Source organism: Mya arenaria, chromosome 16 (assembly GCF_026914265.1).
Source record: "Mya arenaria isolate MELC-2E11 chromosome 16, ASM2691426v1".
NCBI classification, from domain to species: domain Eukaryota; kingdom Metazoa; phylum Mollusca; class Bivalvia; order Myida; family Myidae; genus Mya; species Mya arenaria.
In genome coordinates this window covers 34310715-34338390 of record NC_069137.1, presented here as the reverse complement: position 1 = coordinate 34338390, position 27676 = coordinate 34310715, and the positions used below count along the sequence as shown (strand labels likewise).

The following is a 27676-nucleotide window of genomic DNA, read 5'->3' as shown; positions in this document are numbered from 1 at the left end:
GTCCGATGTGAAGTAATCTAATCATGAAGGCTGAATGAGCATGGTTTTGTGTTGGATGTGAAGTTATCTAATCATGAAGGCTGAATGCGCATGGTTTATCTAATCATGAAGGCTGAGTGAGCATGGTTTTGTGTTGGATGTGAAGTAATCTAATCATGAAGGCTGAATGAGCATGGTTTTGAGTCGGATGTGAAGTAATCTAATCATGAACGCTGAATGAGCATGGTTTTGTGTCGGATGTGAAGTAATCTAATCATGAAGGCTGAATGAGCATGGTTTTGAGTCGGATGTGAAGTAATCTAATCATGAAGGCTGATTGAGCATGGTTTTGTGTCGGATGTGAAGTAATCTAATCATGAAGGCTGAATGCGCATGTTTTATCTGATCATGAAGGCTGAATGAGCATGGTTTTGTGTCGGATGTAAAGTAATCTAATCATGAACGCTGAATGAGCAAGGTTTTGTGTCAGAAGTGAAGTAATCTAATCATGAAGGCTGAATGAGCATGGTTTTGTGTCGGATGTGAAGTAATCTAATCATGAAGGCTGAATGAGCATGGTTTTGTGTCGGATGTGAAGTAATCTAATCATGAAGGCTGAATGAGCACGGTTTTGTGTCGGATGTGAAGTAATCTAATCATGAAGGCTGAATGAGCACGGTTTTGTGTCGGATGTGAAGTAATCTAATCATGAAGGCTGAATGAGCACGGTTTTGAGTCGGATGTGAAGTAATCTAATCATGAAGGCTGAATGAGCACGGTTTTGTGTCGGATGTGAAGTAATCTAATCATGAAGGCTGAATGAGCATGGTTTTGAGTCGGATGTGAAGTAATCTAATCATGAAGGCTGAATGAGCATGGTTTTGTGTCGGATGTAAAGTTATCTAATCATGAATGCTGAATGAGCAAGGTTTTGAGTCGGATGTGAAGTAATCTAATCATGAAGGCTGAATGAGCAAGGTTTTGTGTCAGAAGTGAAGTAATCTAATCATGAAGGCTGAATGAGCAAGGTTTTGTGTCAGAAGTGAAGTAATCTAATCATGAAGGCTGAATGCCCATGGTTTATCTAATCATGAAGGCTGAGTGAGCATGGTTTTGTGTCGGATGTAAAGTAATCTAATCATGAACGCTGAATGAGCACGGTTTTGTGTCGGATGTGAAGTAATCTAATCATGAAGGCTGAATGCGCATGTTTTATCTAATCATGAAGGCTGAGTGAGCATGGTTTTGTGTCGGATGTGAAGTAATCTAATCATGAAGGCTGAATGAGCATGGTTTTGAGTCGGATGTAAAGTTATCTAATCATGAACGCTGAATGAGCATGGTTTTGTGTCGGATGTCAAGTAATCTAATCATGAAGGCTGAATGAGCATGGTTTTGAGTCGGATGTGAAGTAATCTAATCATGAAGGCTGAATGAGCATGGTTTTGTGTCGGATGTGAAGTTATCTAATCATGAAGGCTGAATGCGCATGGTTTATCTAATCATGAAAGCTGAATGAGCATGGTTTTGTGTCGGATGTAAAGTCATCTAATCATGAACGCTGAATGAGCACGGTTTTGTGTCGGATGTGAAGTAATCTAATCATGAAGGCTGAATGCGCATGTTTTATCTAATCATGAAGGCTGAGTGAGCATGGTTTTGTGTCGGATGTGAAGTAATCTAATCATGAAGGCTGAATGAGCATGGTTTTGAGTCGGATGTGAAGTTATCTAATCATGAACACTGAATGAGCATGGTTTTGTGTCGGATGTCAAGTAATCTAATCATGAAGGCTGAATGAGCATGGTTTTGAGTCGGATGTGAAGTAATCTAATCATGAAGGCTGAATGAGCATGGTTTTGTGTCGGATGTGAAGTTATCTAATCATGAAGGCTGAATGCGCATGGTTTATCTAATCATGAAGGCTGAGTGAGCATGGTTTTGTGTCAGATGTGAAGTAATCTAATAATGAAGGCTGAATGAGCAAGGTTTTGAGCCGGATGTGAAGTAATCTAATCATGAACGCTGAATGAGCAATGTTTTGTGTTGGATGTGAAGTAATCCAATCATGAAGGCTGAATGAGCATGGTTTTGGGTCGGATGTGAAGTAATCTAATCATGAAGGCTGAATGAGCAAGGTTTTGTGTCGGATGTGAAGTTATCTAATCATGAACGCTGAATGAGCATGGTTTTGAGTCGGATGTGAAGCTATCTAATCATGAAGGCTGAATGAGCATGGTTTTGAGTCGGATGTAAAGTAATCTAATAATGAACGCTGAATGAGCATGGTTTTGAGTCGGATGTGAAGTTATCTAATCATAAAGGCTGAATGAGCAAGGTTTTGTGTCGGATGTGAAGTTATCTAATCATGAACGCTGAATGAGCATGGTTTTGTGTCAGATGTGAAGTAATCTAATCATGAAGGCTGAATGAGCATGGTTTTGAGTCGGATGTGAAGTAATCTAATCATGAAGACTGAGTGAGCATGGTTTTGTGTCGGATGTGAAGTTATCTAATCATGAAGGCTGAATGCGCATGGTTTATCTAATCATGAAGGCTGAGTGAGCATGGTTTTGTGTCGGATGTGAAGTAATCTAATCATGAAGGCTGAATGAGCATGGTTTTGAGTCGGATGTGAAGTAATCTAATCATGAACGCTGAATGAGCATGGTTTTGTGTCGGATGTGAAGTTATCTAATCATGAAGGCTGAATGAGCATGGTTTTGAGTCGGATGTGAAGTAATCTAATCATGAAGGCTGAATGCGCATGTTTTATCTGATCATGAAGGCTGAATGAGCATGGTTTTGTGTCGGATGTAAAGTAATCTAATCATGAACGCTGAATGAGCAAGGTTTTGTGTCAGAAGTGAAGTAATCTAATCATGAAGGCTGAATGAGCATGGTTTTGTGTCGGATGTGAAGTAATCTAATCATGAAGGCTGAATGAGCATGGTTTTGTGTCGGATGTGAAGTAATCTAATCATGAACGCTGAATGAGCATGGTTTTGTGTCGGATGTGAAGTAATCTAATCATGAAGGCTGAATGAACATGGTTTTGTGTCGGATGTGAAGTAATCTAATCATGAAGGCTGAATGAGCACGGTTTTGAGTCGGATGTGAAGTAATCTAATCATGAAGGCTGAATGAGCACGGTTTTGAGTCGGATGTGAAGTAATCTAATCATGAAGGCTGAATGAGCACGGTTTTGTGTCGGATGTGAAGTAATCTAATCATGAAGGCTGAATGAGCACGGTTTTGAGTCGGATGTGAAGTAATCTAATCATGAAGACTGAATGAGCATGGTTTTGAGTCGGATGTGAAGTAATCTAATCATGAAGGCTGAATGAGCATGGTTTTGTGTCGGATGTAAAGTAATCTAATCATGAAGGCTGAATGAGCACGGTTTTGAGTGGTTTTGAGTCGGATGTGAAGTAATCTAATCATGAAGGCTGAATGAGCATGGTTTTGAGTCGGATGTGAAGTAATCTAATCATGAAGGCTGAATGAGCATGGTTTTGAGTCGGATGTGAAGTAATCTAATCATGAACGCTGAATGAGCATGGTTTTGTGTCGGATGTGAAGTAATCTAATCATGAAGGCTGAATGAGCATGGTTTTGTGTCAGATGTGAAGTTATCTAATAATGAAGGCTAAATGAGCATTGTTTTGAGTCATAAAGGCTTAAAGATTAATAACAAAGCATGTAAAAGAATTTTCAAAAAGATTCCAAATTGATAACTGTTCATTTTTCTGCAAATAATTCATGCTTAAGACTTTTTTCGTGCATACATCCTTTCATTCACTTACCATTGCACCTCTGTAATATGCTGTTGTGATGGTTCTGAATCGTTCCTGTCCTGCTGTGTCCCTGTAAAAAATTTGTAATAAAATTACAAAAGAAATACTGAAAAATGTTTATTCATGCTTGTATTCTGACCTCCAGCCACTTTTTTATTCATTTTGAATTGTGGTATTTTGCACGATATACTATAATCTCTGTTAAAATGGACAATATATAAATAGTATTAATGATATTATAACAAGGTGAAGCTTCAAATTTACATGCATAATTGTGGCATAATCAACAATTACTTAAGCCGCAGTGAAAGGCCTTGCAAAGCACAGGGTCAACATCATTGATAAAATGTCCATGTTTTATGGGAATACATAGGGAAATGTCACTGATAACATGTGTTTGTCTCACAGGAGTACACATTGGCAATAGCACTGATAACATGTGTTTGTTTCATTGACATACACATTGGCAATGTCACTGATAGCATGTGTTTGTTTCATTGAAATACACATTGGCAATGTCACTGATAGCATGTGTTTGTTTCATTGAAATACACATTGGCAATGTCACTGATAGCATGTGTTTGTTTCATTGAAATACACATTGGCAATGTCACTGATAGCATGTGTTTGTCTCACAGGAGTACACATTGGCAATGTCACTGATAGCATGTGTTTGTCTCACGGGAGTACACATTGGAAATGTCACTGATAGCATGTGTTTGTCTCAGAGGAGTACACATTGGCAATGTCACTGATAGCATGTGTTTGTTTCACAGTAGTACACATTGGCAATGTCACTGATAGCATGTGTTTGTCTCACAGGAGTACACATTGGCAATGTCACTGATAGCATGTGTTTGTTTCATTGAAATACACATTGGCAATGTCACTGATAGCATGTGTTTGTTTCATTGAAATACACATTGGCAATGTCACTGATAGCATGTGTTTGTTTCATTGAAATACACATTGGCAATGTCACTGATAGCATGTGTTTGTTTCATTGAAATACACATTGGCAATGTCACTGATAGCATGTGTTTGTCTCACAGGAGTACACATTGGCAATGTCACTGATAGCATGTGTTTGTCTCACGGGAGTACACATTGGCAATGTCACTGATAGCATGTGTTTGTCTCACGGGAGTACACATTGGCAATGGCACTGATAGCATGTGTTTGTCTCAAGGGAGTACACATTGGCAGCATGTGTTTGTCTCACGGGAGTACACATTGGCAATGGCACAGATAGCATGTGTTTGCCTCACGGGAGTACACATTGGCAATGTCACTGATAGCATGTGTTTGTCTCACAGGAGTACACATTGGCAATGTCACTGATAGCATGTGTTTGCCTCACGGGAGTACACATTGGCAATGGCACTGAAAGCATGTGTTTGTCTCACGGGAGTACACATTGGCAATGTCACTGATAGCATGTGTTTGTCTCACGGGAGTACACATTGGCAATGGCACTGATAGCATGTGTTTGTCTCACGGGAGTACACATTGGCAATGGCACTGATAGCATGTGTTTGTCTCACGGGAGTACACATTGGCAATGTCACTGATAGCATGTGTTTGTCTCACGGGAGTACACATTGGCAATGGCACTGATAGCATGTGTTTGTCTCACGGGAGTACACATTGGCAACGGCACTGATAGCATGTGTTTGTCTCACGGGAGTACACATTGGCAACGGCACTGATAGCATGTGTTTGTCTCACGGGAGTACACATTGGCAACGGCACTGATAGCATGTGTTTGTCTCACGGGAGTACACATTGGCAACGGCACTGATAGCATGTGTTTGTCTCACAGGAGTACACATTGGCAATGGCACTTATAGCATGTGTTTGTCTCACAGGAGTACACATTGGCAATGTCACTGATAGCATGTGTATGTCTCACAGGAGTACACATTGGCAATGTCACTGATAACATGTGTTTGTCTCACAGGAGTACACATTGGCAATGTCACTGATAACATGTGTTTGTCTCACAGGAGTACACATTGGCAATGTCACTGATAACATGTGTTTGTCTCACAGGAGTACACATTGGCAATGTCACTGATAACATGTGTTTGTCTCACAGGAGTACACATTGGCAATGTCACTGATAACATGTGTTTGTCTCACAGGAGTACACATTGGCAATGTCACTGATAACATGTGTTTGTCTCACAGGAGTACACATTGGCAATGTATGTTTCATAGGAATACCTTGAACTGTTTTTTCTCAAAGTTCAGGAGTTACTCTGCAATAGTCAACAACACCTGGTTCTAGAATGATGACAATATGCTGACTTCTCTCTTCAGAAAGCAGACAAACCAACAAAATATATTCATTGCATCCAGCAAATAGACGTATGTTGGCAACTAGAGATTGCTTTTTTGAAAAAGCGCATGTCTCCCCCATTGTGTGGTCGTAGGTGAGAAATAATCAATGATGGATCCCAAAATCAATAGGGGCCATCAACTAGTCATGACTAACTGGCATACCAAGTATGAAGTTCCTGGGTGTAAACGTTCTTGAGTTATTGAGCAGAAACCGGTTCTTCACCTCAAGGTCAGTGACCTTGACCTTTGACCAACTGATTGCAAAATCAACTAGACATCATGACCAACCTCACTTCAAAGTTTGGTGAACCTAGATCAAAGCATTCTCCTGATATTGCACGGAAATATTTTTTTACATTAGAGGTCACAGCGACGTTGACCTTTGACCTTGTGACCCCCCAAAATATAGGAGTTTTCTAAACCTCATGATCAACCTCCCTACCAAGTTTGGTGAACCTAGGTCAAACCATTCTCAAGATATTGAGCGGAAATGTTTTTTACATTGGGGGTCGCCGCAACCTTGACCTTTGACCTAGTGACCCCAAAAACAATAGGGATCTTCTACACCTCATGACCAACCTCCCTACCAAGTTTGGTGAACCTAGGTCAAACCGTTCTCAAGATTTTGAGCAGAAATGTTTTTTATATTGGGGGTCGCCGCGACCTTGACCTTTGACCTAGTGACCCCAAAAACAATAGGGATCCTCTACACCTCACGACCAACCTCCCTACCAAGTTTGGTGAACCTAGGTCAAACCATTCTCAAGATATTGAGCGGAAATGTTTTTTACATTGGGGGTTGCCGCGACCTTGACCTTTGACCTAGTGACCCCAAAAACAATAGGGATCCTCTACACCTCACGACCAACCTCCCTACCAAGTTTGGTGAACCTAGGTCAAACCATTCTCAAGATATTGAGCGGAAATGTTTTTTACATTGGGGGTCACCGCGACCTTGACCTTTGACCTAGTGACCCCAAAAACAATAGGGATCCTCTACACCTCACGACCAACCTCCCTACCAAGTTTGGTGAACCTAGGTCAAACCATTCTCAAGATATTGAGCGGAAATGTTTTTTACATTGGGGGTCGCCGCGACCTTGACCTTTGACCTAGTGACCCCAAAAACAATAGGGATCTTCTACACCTCATGACCAACCTCCCTACCAAGTTTGGTGAACCTAGGTCAAACCATTGTCAAGATATTGAGCGGAAATGTTTTTTACATTGGGGGTCGCCGCGACCTTGACCTTTGACCTAGTGACCCCAAAAACAATAGGGATCTTCTACACCTCATGACCAACCTCCCTACCAAGTTTGGTGATCCTAGGTCATGCGGTTTTCCAGTTATCGATCGGAAACGAAGTGTGACGTACGGACGGACTGACGGACTGACGGACTACCGGACTACCGGACTGACGGACAGGGCAAAAACAATATGTCTCCCCCAGAGAGGGGGAGACATAATTATGCCAGTTATTTTATATGGCTCAGAGTTATGTCTTATGGGGACTGAAAAAAATGGTTTCCATTGATAATGTACATATCTTGGGATGCAAGGGGCTCTTGAAATGTTCAACAAACTGGTTGTAATGAGGTGGTTCTAGGTGACTTGAGGGTTGGAACATTTCCCTATGTATATTAATTCATCGAAACGTTGTACTAAATACTGGACTCATCTTCTTAGTATTCCAAATACTTGATACCAGAAATTATGTTTTTGTATATCACGATAGTAATGGCTTTGGTAATTAGGTGACTCCTGTTAGAGAAAATTTATAAAGTAATTGCTGTGGCAACATTTGGGAACGTCAACATATCAATAATGTTATGTTGTATTTGTTTATGTATACTAGTAGGTTAAAAGATCAGTATTTACAAATTTGGAGTGCTAGATATATAGAGAATAGAAAGTTATCATCATTCACTCAATATAAAACAAAGTAAACAAGAGATGTTTGTCAAACATTATGCCCCCCCCCCCCCCCCCCCCCCCTGAGCGCCATGTTGTCAGGATTATGTGGACAATTGAATGAAATATGCATGGACCGAAATGACAGCTGATTTGTTGCCATTAAGGCAGTTTTAAGATTATGACCATTAAAGTGTGAGGATAGAGTGTGTTATGACCATGACCTTTGACTCTATGAACTCAAAATCCAAAGTCATCAGCTGGTCACCAGAAACCTAAATGTCAAGTTCGAGGGCCATGGGTGCAGGCATTGTCAAGTTATCACACAGACAAGTTTTTTTCCTTCAAGGTCACTGTGACCTTGACCCAATGACCCCTTAAATCATAAGGGGTCATCTACAAGTCAGATGCAACTCCAAGTCAAGTTTGAAGGCCATGGGTTCAGGCATTGCTGAGTTATCACTCGGACAACTTTTACCATTCAAGGTGACCTTGACCTTTGGCTCTATGAATCCTAAAATCAATAAGGGTGGTCTACTGGTCAGGCTTAACATCCATGTCAAGTTTAATGATCATAGGTTCAGGCATTGTTGAGATATCAGTGGGAGAAGATTTGTTAACTTTTTAATGTTAAAGGTTACTATGACATTGACCTTGGCCTGATGACCCCCAAAGTCGATAGGGGTCATCTACTGGGTATGCCCAACCTTCATGTCAAGTTTGATGATCATAGGTCCAGGAATTGTCGAGTTCGCTTTCAAGGTCACTGTGACCTTGCCCTTTGACCCCTAAAATCAATAGGGTCATCTACTGGTCAGGCCCAACCTCCATGTCAAGTTTGAGGGCCATGGGTGCAGGCATTGTTGAGTTATCACTCGGACAACCTTTTATCATTCAAGGTCACTGTGACCTTGACGTTTGGCCCAATGACCCCTAAAATCAATAGGGATCATCTCCTGGCCAGGCCCAACCTCCAAGTCAAGTTTGAGGGCCATGGGTGCAGGCATTGTCGAGTTATCACTCGGATAACCTTCTACCATTCCAGGTCACTGTGACCTTGACCTTTAGCCCAATGACCCCTAAAATCAATAGGGACCATCTTCTGGCCAGGCTCAACCTCCAAGTCAAGTTTGAGGGCCATGGGTGCAGGCATTGTCGAGTTATCACTCGGACAACCTTTTACCATTCAAGGTGACTATGACCTTGACCTTTGGCCAGATGACCCCCAAAAACAAATGGGGTCATGTACTGGTCAGGCCCAATTTCAAGTCAAGTTTGAGGGCCATGGGTGCAGACATTGTCACGTTATCACACGGAAAACCTTTAACCATTCAAGGTGACTGTGGCCTTGACCTTTGGCCCGATGACCCCCAAAAACAATAGGGGTCTTCTACTGGTCAGGTCCAACCTCCAATTCAATTATGAGGGCCATGGGTGCAGGCATTGTCAAATTATCACTCGGACAACCTTTTACCATTCAAGGTCACTGTGACCTTGACCTCTGGCCCGATGACCCCCCAAAACAATAGGGGTCATCTACTGGTCAGGCCCAATCTCCAATTCAATTATGAGGGCCATGGGTGCCGGCATTGTTGAGTTATCACTTGGACAACCTTTTACCATTCAAGGTCACTGTGACCTTGACCTTTGACCCGATGAGCCCCAAAAACTATAGGGGTCAGCTACTGGTCAGGCCCAACCTCCAAGTCAAGTTTGAGGGCCATGGGTGCTGGCATCGTCAAGTTATCACTCGGACGACTTTTTACCATTCAAGGTCACTGTGACCTTGACCTTTGGCCTGATGACCCCCCAAAACAATAGGGGTCATCTATTGGTCAGGCCCAACCTCCATGTCAAGTTTGAGGGCCATGGGTGCAGGCATTGTTGAGTTATCACTCGGACAAGCTTTAAAATTATTTTACCATTAAAGGTCACTGTGACCTTGACCTTTGACCCGATGACCCCCAGGCCTGATAACCCCCAAAAACAATAGGGGTCATCTACTGGTCAGGCCCAACCTCCATGTCAAGTTTGATGACCATACATCCAGGAATTGTTGAGTTATCACTCGGACAAGCTTTGGTCTACCGACGGACCGACCGACCGACATGCCTGTGCAAAGCAATATATCCCTCTTCTTCGAAGGAAGGCATAACAATTGAACCCTATGTTCATGTTTTAGATGTAGCTGAATTTCATAAATATTTTTCATCATTTATATGTCCTGTACATAATCTCTCTAGTGAAATTGGTAAACATTATGGCAAAGACTGAGAAGAACACAGACTTCAAATGTTATATTGAAAAAATGAATTACATTTTTTCGTTGATATGTCATATAATTACATAATGTTAAAAGAAATGTTTTACATCATTTCAATTATAACATGTCATTGTCACTATAAATCACATTTGTATTATATATGTATACTCTTGTTTTTGTGTATGGACTTAAAGGCCTTCTGTACAATAAACTTTGAACTTGATGTAAAAATAGCCAATTTAAATCTAAAAGTTACCATATTTGTAGTTTTATTTTCTTCCCATCAAGTTCTATTGTCCTGATTTTGAAGTCTATGCCTGAAAAGAGAAAAAAGATAAATCAAACAAAATTCATCAAAAATAAGGTTTACTATGACATATAATTATATAGATAGGAAGATATCTAAATGACTGTGTGTTAGGTTGGTCCATTATTTGTAAAAACTTGAAAAATTCATTTGTTTGTGCGCAATAACTACACATTGTTAATTATTAATATTAAGAGAACAGCCTCTGATATTTATTATGTGCTGCTATCATCAGATATGAATATATGCCAGTATCAGTTGAACACTTGAAATAGCTGATAAAATAATTTTTGTTAGGTGTCCAATGCATATCAAATAAAATGACAGTCTTATCTTACTATTTAACCTTGCAATTTGACCACAATACTGTGCAGCAAACACACATGAGCAATCTTATAAGCTCAAGTATCTTTTCTGAAATACTTGAAATATCCTGCATTCAAATCTGAGTCAACATGTGCTCAGGACAATCAAAAACATATTGTTTACATTATAATACATCAAATGACAAGTTAGAGAAACGAACAGAAAGCCATAATTTTGGTCACATTTGACACAGCAAAAATGCCTTTGTTTAGTTCACCTGAACTAGATGCTAATGATCATCTGTGAAAATTTGAAGCAATTTCTTTTAAAGGTGAATGTGGAGTTCGAAGCACAATAAGTTTTCACTAAAAAGTAATAACGGTCAAAATGGACACAGAACTAGAACCTTCCTTCTTTGCTATCAGCACGTGATGCAGACTATCATCTGTGAATGTTTGAAGAAAATCCAGCAAATGGCATAAAAAAATAGATACACTAGTTTTTTAACTTTAGTCATAACTCTATTTAGAGGAAAAAGGGCCATAAAAACTTTCAAATGTTAACATAAATTTACTCATTCACAGTCTTTGTTTGTTTTATTATGCTATATAAATCCTAATAGGATATGTGTCCCATGTCAAGCTGACATAGACGATACTCATAAGGTCACTGACAACATTATGGGTAGTTATGTGTCCTTGTATTACCTTTTATACAAAACATAACAAGTAAATTACATACTTCAGAAAATATTATGTCTATACTAACCTGTTATTAATTTTACATATATAGAAAATATGTCTTACTACTAAAATGTTATTGAACTCACATATTTCAGATAATCAAATGTAATTGAACTTATATATTTCAGATAATCAAATGTTATTTAACTGACATATTTCAGATAATCAAATGTTATTGATCTCATATATTTCAGATAATCAAGTGTTATTGAACTCATATATTTCAGATAATCAAATGTTATTGATCTAACATATATTAAAATAGCATGGCTACCAAAACAAAATGTGTTATACTTCCACAAAATAATTAACTTAAAACAAGAGGCCCAACAGGGCCTATGCTCTACTGGCATGGCTCTTGTGGTCATTTTCAATCCAGAGCATGTAATTATGAGTAATAGGCAAAAAATATATAGTTCACTTTTTTTGTGTTTGGGTTAGCTGAAAACGCTACACGTTCAACATCTGAGGACACAAAGTGTTGTAAGCAGATTAGTTGCATGAACTATTTTAATATGTGCCAAGTAAAGGTAATCTGAGGGTAAAAAATATTTGCTTTCAAAACTGTACTCACGGTCAAAATTTCATTTCTGTAGCTTTAAAAATAAAAACGTTGGTCAAAAGGTCAAAGTCAAGGACATCTGAGGATAACATTGATGGTCAATTGAAAAACTGTACACATGGTCAAAATTTCATTGCTGTAGCTTTAAATATTAAAAAGTAAGTCAAAAGGGGTGGGGCCAGCTTTTGCCCAAGGGGCATAATTTCAAATGTTTTGCTAGATGGTCATCATATGATGCTCCACAACAAATATCAAAGGTATGGGCCTTGTGGTTTGAAAAAGGAACATTTTGAAAATATTTCTTCAATAAGTCTCTAGGAAACTTGTGACCCCCGGGGCAGTGCCAGTTTTGACCCAAGGGGCATAATTTGAACAACTATGGTAGTGGACCACTAAATTAAGCCTCGTTCAAAATAGCAAGGAACTGCATAGCTGTTTTAGACAAAAAAGGTTTTTAACATTTCCCAATTTAAGTATACCAAGCCTGTGAACCCGGGAGCATGGCCAGTATTGAACCCAGGGGCATAATTTGAACAAACATTCACAAGCAATTGTGACTTTACATGTAAACTTGGCTAAAAATAGACTTTGCTCCTGTAGTCTTGGCTAAAAATAGACTTAGCTAAAAATAGGATTTTTTATACTTTTAAGACCCATAATCTAGGCGGATCTGGCTGGTTTCCAAAAGGAACCGAGCTTTAATGGCTATTTAAATACTGTACAAGTTTCTTCGAGATACAATCAAAACTGAAGACTGTATCCTGTTCACAAGCAATTGTTTACTGACGCACGGATGCACAGACTACGTACATATTACCATCGCATAAGCCTTTGGCCAGTAGAGCTAAAAATCTAATTCCTGGTGTTTGGTTTACCTATTGTTGAGATAAATATAGGGCTATAAGTATTGTCGCAGTAACGAAACATGAGCGATGTCTTCCCAACAGCGCTGTCCCCGATAATGAGAACCTTGATGGTTAAAGGTGCGACAGGTTTAGATTCTGGCACAGTTGTGACATCTTGGTACACCGGGCTGTCCATATCTGAACTCATTTTTGCTTCTTATTTGTTCCTTATTTAATGTACAATGTAACAGTTACTTTTCTTTTCTTTAAATCCAAGCACAGGTTCTTCTGTGAGTTCTCTTGCACATGTGGATAAGTAGAACACTATATTAGTCTTGTTAAGCTTTCTTTTATTGCTTCCTGTTCTTATAGCATCAAACTCTGAATTAACAATGATATCTGTTATGGCACCAAATAGTCCATTATAAATGATATTGCATTTACTACTTTATTCAAAATATCACATGAGTATGTGTCCACAGTCAATAATTCAATCAAGTCTGATGAACTGAAGTAAAGTCTTATGTTTTAAGAAAAATGCTACATCCAAAATTTATATCTTATCTGATTTTATTCACTGTAGTGTATGTTTTGGTATAAAACAAACACATAAAAAATAAAAACTTAAACGTCTTCTTCCCTGGTATTGATTTAAAGTGTTAACAATAATGTTGGCTGGTTGCTGATTTTCTCTAAAGTTCATTTACATATACACTATATAATCACAAATAAATATCACTGTTAACACTGCACAGGGAACAATTTTAATATGTGCCACTGTATGTCCACTTTCTGAAATCTTGTTGCTCAGAATGTCCACTTTCCTAATTCAGAGAACTTGAAAGAGCAACAAAACATCACATGATGTCTATAAAAAATTGATATACTTTCTACATGATTTCGTGAAACTTTGAACTGATTTGATAAAATAAAGTGATAACTGCAACCAACATACTATCAAGCGTTTATTTATATGAATCAATTGTTTACTTTATCCAACTATTTGGCCATGTGATATATAGGTGCTCCAATGACGATGAATCAGTCAAGGAAGACAAAATGTTCAAAGATATTTAGAAGGTGGAGGTAGGGAGCAAACTATATATCAAGTATTCAGGGCTCGAATTTAGCACTCGCACACTCGCAAAATGGCAGTGGAAATTGAAAATTGGGAGTCGAGTTGAGGTACTTGCAAAATTTTGTGAGCAAAAACTCTTGAATAAAAACAACTTTCAATTTGCCTACTGTCTATTTCTCGTAAACACACATAAAATGATAAAATTTAAAAAAATTGAGGACTGGTTTTTTGTGTTCAGACTTAGGCAGCCGTATTTGGCTACATTTGTATCATGAGGCACAATTTTGAGGCACAGTCCATCATCATGACAATCAAGAAAAGTTTGTTTACTCATGGCTATTTAAAGGGAAACTCTTATTCAAAATCAATACATAAACATGTACAACAAACATAAATTTTGAGTGATAAACCTTAAACTACTTACTAAATAATGTTTTTATGGAAAATATTAATTACAAACAAAAAGATTGTAAGTAACTGTGTATTTAATAGCTGAAAACGCACAAATATTAAATGATTGGTGAATGCTAAAAGATTTACTGTGATCTAATTTCGTCTCATGCGGTAGAACTATCATGTTTTCTGCACCTTTCTTAAAAATTTAATTCAGTACTGTATCCTCCATAAAAAACATTGTTTTCGACATTTAGTCATCCTTTTTGGTGTATTAAAACATTTTGAGCAGACTGCACATCAGACTTCCTCGATACGTTTTCTATGTTTACAAATGTAAATTGCTTTAGAAGGTGAATTGTTATGACACAGAAAAAAATATTGTCGTTTTTTTTTCACATTAGATTTTCCTAACAAAAACAAAATGGTAACAAAAATATTGCGAGACAATTTCTGATTTTGCGAGATGAAATTTTCATCACTTGCAAAAATTTATGAGTCAAATTATTTTCTTAATTCAATTCCTCAGGTTTTGTCAATAATTGGTCTGAGTTTAGCGACAAATGAATCTGATTTTCAATAATTGATTATCGCTGAAGTAGAACTGTATAAAACACACACTACAAAAGTATAAGAATGGATGACCACCTCTCATTGTGATATGAACATACCAACTTGTAAACCCAAAACACTGCATATAATGGTTCTGTCTCGACCCATGTCGAGCATAAATCTTGCCCAATAAAGCAAGATCATGTTCGTCATTTACCGAACGATATTTCTATAATGTTTTCTCACACTTCATACACAATAAATTATCAGTAAAATGCACTTTTTCTTTGGTTCTGCATGATTCAATGATTTTTATCAAACTGACCTCTTTGATAATAAGCAACAATTGATTGCTGTTTTTGCCTGATTTTCAATCCCTATTATCGATGTTGGTCTAATCGGTGTTGTAAAAATGTGTTGGCATGCACAAACTTTAATCTTGGCCTTAACTTCAAAAACATAGGTCAGAAAATGAAATCTAGTTTACATGTTGCCAGAAACATTATGCACATGTTGCCAGAAACAGTATGCACATGTTGCCAGAAACATTATTGGTATTCTGTGGGGACACTTATATTTCTGACCGATAAACGCAAAATATCAATAAATATGTAGCATTTCATTAATTTATTACTTAGGGTCCCCCTAAATTTCTTGACAGTGCATGTCAAAATGATATTATAATTATTATTATCAGACACACCAAAGCGAAAGAATAGCTGACTTTTTTACTATAGTTACATCATGAATCTTTAAATAAACTGGTAATTTCACAGGGCGCAGGAGGGCTAACGCTTCCGTTTTGTTGTTTCCATTTTCAACAAGGTCAGAGGTGACAGAGATTTATTATCGATAAAATACCTCTGTGGAATTGTTTTGCTTATGTATCAGAACCGCCCCAAAAAGATGCCAACACTGGTGATACCTTTATGATACGACCTTCAAGTATTTAGAGTAACATTTACGGCACAAATGACCGGCATCCTACATTCAGCATTCTTTGTTAATTGGCATTCAACTTATCAGTATTCTTTGTTAATTTTAAAGACATATATTTTAATGCTATGATCAAATCATAATAGAAATAAAATTTGCTAAGTTTTCTTCATAATCTCAATTTATGAAATTTTATGACTTTTTGGCACGAAAATTAACATACACAATTTTTAATTGTCTGCTCTGCCAGTATGCACTACACCTATTGGGCAGTCTGATTGATTAATCAGCAGCTCTACTAAATACATGTATTGACTTCAGTTTTCACAAGCCAGACATCTGACAAGACCCTGAACCATGATGTATTTTATGCGTATTTTCCGAAAATCTATAAAATAGTAACAACATCAAGTTTTTGTTTACATCTTTGTTTTGACATTCTACCACTTTTGAACCCAATCTACCAACTTAGAGACCCAAATATACCTCACTGCCATTGCCAGAGGTTCATATGTCTGACATTCAGTGCTACTAAACTTGTCATTACATACTGCTGAAAACATGTATAATATGGTGTATACTGAATTACAAATTGAAAAGTAAAAGACACTGTATTTGTAACAGTATGTTGGATTTAATATTAAAACAGGCTCAACAATGAAAAAAATGTAAAAAGTGGAAGGGACTCCTAATTTCAGGAAGGGACACCTGATTTCAAATGTTGGTATCCCTTCGGGATCCCTTGGAAAAATGGTAAGTGTCGACTCCTGAACAGTATGCACATGTTGTCAGAAACAGTATGCACATGTGGTCAGAAACAATATGCACATGTTGCCAGAAACAGTACGCACATGTAGCCAGAAACAGTGTGCACATGTCGCCAGAAACAGTATGCACATGTGGCCAGAAACAGTGTGCACATGTTGCCAGAAACAGTATGCACATATTGCCAGAAACAGTGTGCACATGTTGCCAGAACCAGTATGCACATGTTGCCAGAAACAGTATGCACATGTTGCCAGAAACAGTATGCACATGTTGCCAGAAATGTTGTCAGAAACAGTATGCACATGTGGCCAGAAACAGTGTGCACATGTTGCCAGAAACAGTGTGCACATGTTGCCAGAAACAGTATGCACATGTGGCCAGAAACAGTATACACATGTGGCCAGAAACAGTATGCACGCACATGTGGCCAGAAACAGTATGCACGCACATGTGGCCAGAAACAGTATGCACATGTGGCCAGAAACAGTATGCACATGTGGCCAGAAACAAAACAGTATGCACATGTGGCCAGAAACAGTATGCACATGTGGCCAGAAACAGTATGCACATGTTGCCAGAAACAGTATGCGCATGTTGCTAGAAACAGAGTGCACATGTGGCCAGAAACAGTATGCGCATGTTGCCAGAAACAGTATGCGCATGTTGCCAGAAACAGTGTGCACATATGGCCAGAAACAGTACGCGCATGTGGCCAGAAACAGTATGCACATGTTGCCAGAAACAGTATGCACATGTGGCCAGAAACAGTATGCACATGTGGCCAGAAACAGTATGCACATGTGGCCAGAAACAGTATGCTCATGTTACCAGAAACAGTGTGCACATGTGGCCAGAAACAGTGTGCACATGTTGCCAGAAACAGTGTGCACATGTGGCCAGAAACAGTATGCACATGTGGCCAGAAACAGTGTGCACATGTTGCCAGAAACAGTGTGCACATGTTGCCAGAAACAGTATGCACATGTTGCCAGAAACAGTGTGCACATGTCGCCAGAAACAGTCTGCACATGTGGCCAGAAACAGTATGCACATGTGGCCAGAAACAGTATGCACATGTGGCCAGAAAGAGTATGCACATGTTGCCAGAAACAGTATGCACATGTTGCCAGAAACAGTTTGTACATGTTGCCAGAAGATTTAAATTTGTTTAATATAAGGGCAACTCTTATTTCTTACCATGTTGCATTTTATTGTGTCAGTGTTCAAAATAATGATTTTAAAAATACATTATAATTTAATTGTCAACTCCTGTCTTATGCTAAACTTATCAGCTACTTTATGAACATGACATCATCGGTTGCATTGTGTTCAGATATGATAAGTAGTCATTGTATTAGTTCAACTCATATCAATCTCATATCAAATAACAACTACCTACTTTAGAAAATATTGAATCCAAAGGGGAATAACAAATATTAAAACCAGAGGTATATGCCTTACTGTACATATGCATATTGTCGCTGGCAACATGTGAACTCAATTTCATTGTACCAAGCATTCGGAACTCCTCGGCCATTTTATCGAAAACAACCTCGGATGTATGCCGGTACATCTGTTGAAGTAGTTTGTAAAATTTTGAATTATATCATTAGTTAAATGTAGTGTTTTAGAGTTGTATTTATTGATCTAAGTTAAAATTTATTATCATTGAATTGTATTATAGCAAACATAATGAAGAATCCCAAGAGTTAAGTCACAAAGTTTAACTGCTAAATTAAATACGCGATCTACTTGCAGCGGACTTAAACGTACCACTTTTTGAGTGTGTAAACCATCCAAATACATCCGAGGTTGTTTTCGATAAAATGGCCGAGGAGCTCCGAATGTGTACCAAGTTGCATTTTTTATCTTGAAGGGAGTTGGGTTATGGCCAAAGTTAGTTTTTGCACAATGATGACTTCAAAACCAAGGCCTCAATGATACCTCACACCTTTTTACAGCATTGTAAGCTGCACAGCCTCAGATCATTGTTTTAGAGTTAATGAAGGTCTGACTGTAACCATTGGCTGCATTATGGCTTTATCTACAGTGGCACAGAGGTGACATCTGCAACACTTAATTCATATTGTGGCCACAACTTAGTATTAACTTGAGGCCACGAATTAGTAACTAAATTGGCCTCAATTTACAAAGTTGTGGCCACAATTTTTTTAAGTTGTGGCTACAAGTTACTAAGATGTGGCCACAATATGAATGAAGTGTTGCAAATGTCACCTCTGTGCCACTGTATTTACCTCAGGCTCACAGGAACATCAGTCTCAGGGAGGGTAACTCAAACAGAAAGGAAAATAAGCTTCCTTGACTTAAACAACTTCAATCTTCACTCATCAACATGTCATGACTTTGAGGTTCAAATATTTTAGGAAGTTTAAGGTTTATTTAGTTACCTTTTAAGCAATTTCTAAAATGCACATGATAAAAAGGAAATGTAATCTTTGAGATTTCATAATGATATACAGGTAGAGGGAAGAATACAAGAAAGTCCTTACAAACAATAAGGAAGTAAAAACCTGATCACAGTATCAAACTTAGTCAATTAACCATTTAAATATTCTAAATTTGAATTGTTGTCAATACATTTAAACCCCCTTAATCCAAACACCATATAAATCCGAATTCAGATTTGTTTCAAATTATTTTTTCTGTCCATATTTTTTGCTTCTTTGTTTAATTAAAATTTTCATCAATGAACCAAATATCGCTGTTTCGAATTTATCGCCGTTTCGAATTTTTCGCCATTCTGGAGTCAAAATTATGGTCCTGATTCGGTATTTTCACTTATTTATCGATTATTGTTTCAAATTAGAAACTGAGACCATGAAACTCACTGACACACACTGGCCATCTTATAGTTTACACACATGTACATGTAGCACAATAAGCGCTTGTTAAAGAATGACATTGAGCACTCATAGATAACAAACAAAAAACAGCGAGACTGCACATCATTCTCAGTGACTTTTTTTGGAAATATTTTTACCGCCTGTGCCTTGCAAATTGGGAAAATAAGACGATCTAGGGAAATCAGGACAAAATAGCTAATATATAATGGCAAATATACATGTTTGAACTTTTTATGCTGTGAAAGAGCAAGTCTTGTCAAGATATTGTTAATATTTCAAGAAATTCATTGCTTTTTCATTCATTAATGTAATCTGAATTTATTAAATTTGGAAAAAATGATTTGTAAGGGGAAACAGCCTTTAGAAGGCAGTAAAATGCACCAAAAAAATCACTGATTCTATAAAAAAAAATAAACTAAACAATACTGTTTAAACTTTTTGTATTTTCAGTGCTATCAAATAAGATCTATATAATGTGCACTGTTTCGAATGCATGCATGTGCTGTCATTTTATTTTACATTAATAACGTTGCGTCAACAAAAAGTATAATAACAGACTTTTCATTTTATTAAACAAATTTCAATATATTCAAAACAATAATTCAAACAAAAAGCAACAAAATTGTAATGTACAGTACACTCAATGAGTTAGACCGACTTTCCTCGCTCACTCCGAGGGATAAAGTCGATGATCGCGGGTTTCCTCCGAGGGTAAAACTAAAACTGTTTCCCTCGCTAAAATTCCCCCCCCCCCCGAGTTCCTACGAGTGGCTGGCTTACCGCCGAGTTTAATATGAACGATAGCGTTGAGAATCGTCCGATTTTATGATCCCGCGGCGGAACTCCGAGTCTAATCAGATAAGCAAGAAATCGTTCTTGTTTAGAAGTTATTTATTTTTATGCTTACTGTATGCACATTGTTAAGCCTAAAAGATTCTTACATGTACCAACGTTTAATTTGTATTTATGTCCGTAAACGCCAATTGAATATTGTCTTGAATTATAAACATTGAATCATTAAAGTATATCCACTAAGTTATTGCATCATAAAGCAGCCGACTATTTACACGATTCTGAACCATGACCTCTGACGTCAAGCGCGTGATCAATACAATGTACAGTAGAATATACTATTTATTATTGGTGGTTAAAAATAGCTATGACGTTTCATGGAATTTTCCACAGAAAACGAGGCAAAGAAGGCCTTCAACACCATGCGCTGTGAACTTTGAACGCGTGTTTGACCTCCTGATTTTCCGAAAATGTGTAACCTAGAATTTCTCGGAAGAAATGTGTTTATCAGTCATTAGCAAAAACACGTTTATAAGATGCATGTGCAACTAGTGAAATACAACTGCATTCTTGTGGTAAGCTAACTTCATGCAAAAAGGGCAAAGGAAAAAGAATAATAGCAATTTACTGGATCTGTCGTAATCGGTTGAACATTTTAATAAAATAAATATAACTTTAGCGTAGATTCTTATCTAGTGCCCGCAGAGTTTCGCGGAGTTACCCCCCCCCAGGAACGCCGGGTTCGTTATTCTTCGGTCGACTGTTCACCCTCCGAGGGCCTTAAATTCAAACTCCGAGGAACGCGGACAGTCGATAAAATCATTGTGTTGGCCGCGATAGCAAAAATCCGCGGAGGGAAACGGAAAGTGGGTCTAACTCGTTGAGTGTACTGTATTAGCCGACATTGCTTTTTTCATGACTTAATATTTCACGTCATGAGGTGAAATCCTGAAGATTGTCATTTCTAATACTTGTTAATCTAAATTTAATATAATTGAACCACAGTTTTTACCTGCATCCTGATAACTTCGAAGTACAACTGTTAAAATGTTTAAAAAGATAAAAGGAGGCTACATAGATTGAGATATCAGAGATAAAGCTGGTCTATGAGCCAAAAATCCCTGTGCCCTTAGACTTGCAATATGTAGCTACATTGGCTTTCAAGTATACCCCATACTCCTTTGTGACCTACGACTTGCAGTATGTGGCCAAAGTGGCTTTCTCGCATACATGTTACCCTCCCTGTCACAAAAAATGTGCACCCATAGTCTTTGTACTCCCATACTCCCAACACCAATTGAATGAGGAATGTTTGTTTTGTATTAACAGGTAAAAAATGCATGACTTCAGCAGTCTGAGCAGATGCCCTATAATGTTTCCAAAGGATTTCATCACATTCTGTTTCCGGCTTTGAAGTATCTGTTTTGCATGCACAGGAATCGTCCATGAATTCCATGTGGGCCATACCACCACTATCAAAACTCATTGTAATGTACATACTTTTGTATTGTAGCTGATTGCAGGTGGAAATTCAGTGTGTGATGGGGTCACCATTTTGCAAATATTTGCCAATGAGGTTGGGGCTTTTCAGATTAGAGAAAAAATCTGTCATTGAGAATAAATATTATGTCTAGAAATAAACAAGAAAGGAATAATTAAACAGAAAAGATTAACACATACGTGATAATGTTTGTTTCTTTAAGAATACACCAGAAATTGCGAAAAACGTTGGTCCGACCGGTAAATTTTGACTCGGTCTGACTAAATTGTGATGGGGTCGGTCTGTCTGACCGACAGCTTTCACATCCAGATTTTAAAAAAATTGGGATTTTATATTTATCAAACACCGCTTAAAAGTAAGAATAATTCATTTTGTTTAACAGAAAATCGTGTTTTTATCAATGATATTGTCAAATGACCATTTCTTTACGAATCCAATGTTGTTTTCCGGTAGTGTAAATGTCGGAATGCATACTGCACTAAGTCAAACACCATGCAGCATTTGCCTCCCTTTGCAATACATTGCCAAATAATGTTTACTACTGTTTATATATCACGCAATGTTGGAAACACTAAAATGATAAACTTTAGTCATGAACATTAGGATATTTTAAACGATAGTTCCAAATGTTCCAAGTATCAATAATCATATCCTTTGAAACATGTTATTCGATTATGAAACCGGTACGGTCCAAAAAATACAAATTGCCAACAAAAATCGACCAATCAGAATTTTAATTACGATTAAGTGCGAGTGTCAGAAATTGGCTACCTTAAAATTTTATTCCAGGGCAATACCTGGCAAAACAAAGAAAGAACGAAGCAGATGAAAGCAGAAAGAAAAAACTATATGTTTTTATTTCTTGTAAATGTAAAATTAGCAACAAACGCTTTGAAAAGCTTTCATACAAAAAATTGTCGGACTGGCAAATTTTCTTTCGGACCGACAAAATATCAGAGGCCGTCTGTCTGAATGACCGAGACTTTTTCTGAACTTCCGCGATGTCTGATACACCATACAAAATGGGTTAGTCTGAAAAATGTCCTAAATAACTGCCGATTAATATAACATGCTGGTGAAACTTATCCAGTGGGCCAATTTTGCCTAATCAGTCTATTATTGAGCAATAATTGGAACAAAAGGAGCAATGTTTCATGCCTTGATTACCCAGTAGCACCAAACTGGAAGTTTTTGCGCATCCAGAATAAAACATTCATAATGAAACATTTACAAGGCAAACATTCAAAGAATTACGCAAAGTGTACCATGATGCACCCAGTAGCTCAAAATGCACACAATTCCTTCAAATATTACAATAACCTACAAACACATTGCCAGAAGTTCTTTTCTTTCACTCAATATGTCAAAGCATATGGAATTTGCAACATTCAGCCTCTGTATCAAAATGCATGAATAGCTTTTGAGACTTATCTAACATCTAAAAGTTTCAATTGAAAACATAACTCTTATGTTTAAACAGTAAACTTCCTCAGTAAAACTGACTATCTGATATCAAACAAAACATTTCAAATGACACACATAGTATTCTGTTCATATTGAATTATAAATGGATGATATTATAAAACCTGAACTGTCTGGAATTTGTTTCTTTAAAAGAAAGGTAAACTGTAAGATATTGTTCATGCACCCCATATTGTATTTGGATGCTAAAATAAATGTAACTTTTTAAACATCTATATCAGACACTACTCATTAATGACAATTTACCAAATGCATAAACATTTTGTTAAAAAAATTAACAAAAAAAACTTCAGTACTAGCTCAAGTAAAAATTCAATTTAATTTTATGAGGTTCTACAAGAACATGCATAAATGCAAACAGAACGCAAGTAAATGGTTATAGGCAAATGTTTCATCACTTGTAATGCTTGGATGTGCAAAGCAGTTGCTGCCTGGAAAAGAAGACATTAAGCGTTTCTTCTTCGTTTTAATACTTGATTGAGCGCAGCAATATTGGCCGCGTCAAGGCTGTTCGACAAGTTTTACCAGCATGTGTTTGTTTCCCATACTGACAAGAGGCTCATAGCATTACTCAACTGCTTTTTCTGAGCTTCATGGACAACATCACTTTGGGGATTAAATTGACTGTGAAATGTACTAGCAAATAAGGTACACTGACATAAAATTGCTTCAAACGAATGAATCCCCCACCCACCAAACTTTGCCAAGTTTTCTCAACTTTTACTTACCTATCGTTGAAATAAACGTGGCATTAAAGGCATCTTCTGAAAATCGAAATAGCACACATGTTTTTCCTACACCACTGTCACCTATCAGTAACAGTTTAAATAGATAATCGTATGTTTTGGCCATCTTATTCACTTATAAATGTCAAAATGTTAGGAAACTCCCTTCATTTACGATGTGTTGTGAGTATGACGTCACTTTATTTCCGGTGAGTATCAAGAATGTTTTTAGTCGTAAGAATAGCAAATGTGATCCGAAACAATAACAATTGCGAGTTTGATTTAGCACAATATTAATTATCTCAAAGTTGACAAATAAGATGATTATAAACATAACTTTACACTTATTCACTAATTCGTTGATATTTGTGAATTTTAAACAACAGTATAAACACAACCGTTTTGATTTGTTTGATTTATATATAAAACTTTACCCGGTATGTCATAAGCGTCGGTGGTGTAAAGGTTAGCATGGTTGCCTTCCAAGCAGTCGATCCGGGTTCGATTCCCGGCCGACGCACGCTTTTTAGTTCTTTTTATTTTCTTACTTTATCGAATATTTGAGTGCCGTACCGTGATATAATATTTCTTGTATAAATCAACGTCAACGCACTGTTTCCGGTAAATAAGCCTTTGCAAAAGAAAATAAATCCATCTGATATTGTGTCAACCCCTCTAGAATATCGCTTAGTGTTTCACAAGAATCCATAATATAAAACCTCTCAAGACTGCTGTATTTTCCTAGCCTTTACATTAATTTCTCCCATCTTTGATATGTTTTGTCTGACGGTCCGATCCAGTTGTCATTCAGCCATTGACGTTGCCGTGACGTCAATTTTAGGAATACGTGTTACGTCATGATTGCAGCGATATATTTGTATAATAAAAAATATGATCGCAAATATCTATGATCTTAACATCGCCTATTTTTAACATTCGATAGCAGTATAATATTAGTAAAGCTGGAAAAATAATTATAAAATCCACGTGAAAAGAACGGACGTTTGATAATCGAATATATGTATGAAAGGATGTAATTTTAATTCGCTCATTATTTAAAAAAACCCGTCTTTTAAATAGAGTAAACACATTATATAAAATGTGTTGTAAATTAATTATTTTAAATGACAGCAGTTGTTGGGGGCCCTTTTCCAAAAGGTGGTAATACAATGACTGCTCAAACATCCTAATGAAGTTTAGAAAATAATTCCCTATAAGTAAAACTTTATCTTAGTGAGGGGCATCACGATCCCCTCCGGCGCCTTGCTTAGATATATGTTCATTACTAACAACAAATATGGCAGGCTTACCTGACAACTACAAACACATTATATTATATTGAACAAGAATGGGCATAGAGGGAACGAAACGATAACCGGCACCTTAAGCGACACACACGATGAACGAAATACTAAGCTAACAGCAAAATGTATATAGAATATTTACTGTTTTACATATTTTACCTTTTGAAATTATCGAACCATACGAATGGAATTCATGAATTTAAGCAGGGTATCTGGAACGATACAATGAATACCAAATCGACTATCCATTATTATCAAGCCCGGTAAAAAAACATTTTATCCCCGGAGTTATGAGATGAACGCGTATAAATTGGATCTCTACTACTTTTAGTAGCTATACATTATTTCAATGATTTTCAATCTACATTACGGTGACAAAACATTTCTTTTCTTTTCTTCTTTCGTTTTCACATGAAAGGATAAGGTATTAAGGAGTATGATGATATACAATCGATTTAACCATAAATTATTAAATGCAAGTCACCATAACCTAAAACGAAACCAAATTTTTTTTTCGGCCGAAGTAGTCAAGAAAGAAAACCAATATCGGTATAAACTGTATAGAGACATTTTGAGTTAACAATTCTACCGATTAAAACCGTTACATCCATAGTACTATTAGAAGTTCATGACGATATGACATGCTATTCTATGTGATGGTGTTGTAATATTACTCTTCTGGTCAAGGTTCATTGTTAGGAAAAACAGTTTTTGATCCTAGCCCTAATTCATTCATACACTTAAAGATTTTTAAACTTTGAAAATATATATTGTTACGACCCATTGATAAAAAAAGAGAATGCACTGGACAAGGGGCTACATACCTGTGTATAGAAAGTATACCATGTACTTTTATCCTGTACATACATATTAAAATGGAAAAGAAAATCGGGGGCGGGCCGTTTAAAAAAAAAAAAAAAAAAAATATATATATATATATATATATATATATATATATATATATATATATATATATATATATATAAATAATAATAATAAAAAAAAAATATATATATATATATATATATATATATATATATATATATATATATATATATATATATATATATATATATATATATATATTTTAAAACAACCATAGTAACCCTCTCTATATATGTACATGAACATTTAAAATACATGTAGGGAAAACTTGTAAGTAATGTCAACGCACTCTCTGGTCTTGAAGATGTTCCAATTATTAAATAGTGAGGCAATAGTCGGGCATCGACAACAAAGTGGTCAGTTCATCTATATATTAGAAATATACATACATATATTGGACGAAAAGTCCTGTTCTCGCAACACTTTCTTGTAAATGAACTGACCGCGAGTCTTGCCCATCCTTTAAAAAAAATACCATTCTTATACGTAAATGTTTTTTAAGATACAATGCAATATCAAACTTACAACTGTAGTTAAGACTAGAGAAATGAAACCACATCCAATAGTCAGAGCTGTGGGACCACTCTAGATGTCATTCATCGCAGGTTTCGCGGCATTTTGTGTACAAAATTACTTCTTTGGCGAATATCCCATCAACCGATGGGGGTAAAGCTCCCCATTTGGCTTCAAAATTCTGTTAAAATTCTGTTTAAGTCACACTTGGGGATGTGACTGGGTCAAGCCATAAAGCAGCCATTATAGGGCGCGGGCAGACCTTTATAAACTCAACAACTGTGGTCATCCGACACTTTGTCAACATTATGGGAGTTATGACCATACGGTGATATACAGTGAACTAGGTCACACCAATTTCTTTTGTGGATTTTGGTTTTAAATGTTGATCGAACGAATGTCCTATTTCGTAAATAGCCCTTATATTTCTCACCCTGTTAGGTAAGGTATGCTCAAGAAGTCGGACAAGTGAATTTGGTAAAATGTTTGACAATTAAAGGGCCATAAGTATAGATAATATAGTGTGATCAAGCTGTTAATCGAACTCAGTTGAAAACGTATGCCAATAAACATTGTTACCCATCTTTACAAATCCACATGTAATGGCTGCCATGCTACGTTGCCATATGTAATGGCTGCCATGCTACGTTGCCATATGAAATGGCTGTCAGGCTACGTCGCCACATGTAATGGCTGCCATGCTACGTCGCCACATGTAATGGCTGCCATGCTACGTTGCCATATGTAATGGCTGCCATGCTACGTCGCCACATGTAATGGCTGCCATGCTACGTTGCCACATGTAATGGCTGCCATGCTACGTTGC

At 37.2% G+C, this 27676-nt stretch overlaps 1 protein-coding gene and 1 non-coding gene across 3 annotated transcripts in view; one reads left to right on the top strand and one right to left on the bottom strand.

Moving 5' to 3' along the window:
• Window positions 1-24350, bottom strand: part of LOC128221369 (ras-related protein Rab-8A) — a 34888-nt gene extending 10538 nt beyond the window's left edge. The window contains exons 1-3 of one of the 2 annotated variants that reach the window (XM_052929968.1): window positions 24152-24350; window positions 10551-10611; window positions 3786-3846 (exon numbers count right to left, since the gene is read on the bottom strand). In XM_052929968.1, the coding sequence (XP_052785928.1) occupies window positions 3786-3846; window positions 10551-10611; window positions 24152-24275 (246 nt within the window). In that variant the 5' untranslated portion in view covers window positions 24276-24350. Of the gene's footprint in view, window positions 1-3785; window positions 3847-10550; window positions 10612-13087; window positions 13976-24151 lie in introns of those variants that run through there. The other variant, XM_052929967.1, reaches the window with a different exon arrangement.
• A 246-nt stretch (window positions 24351-24596) lies between these two features.
• Window positions 24597-24668, top strand: Trnag-ucc (transfer RNA glycine (anticodon UCC)). The gene has a single exon. It is a non-coding gene; the product is annotated as a tRNA-Gly (tRNA).
• Window positions 24669-27676: the final 3008 nt, after the last annotated feature.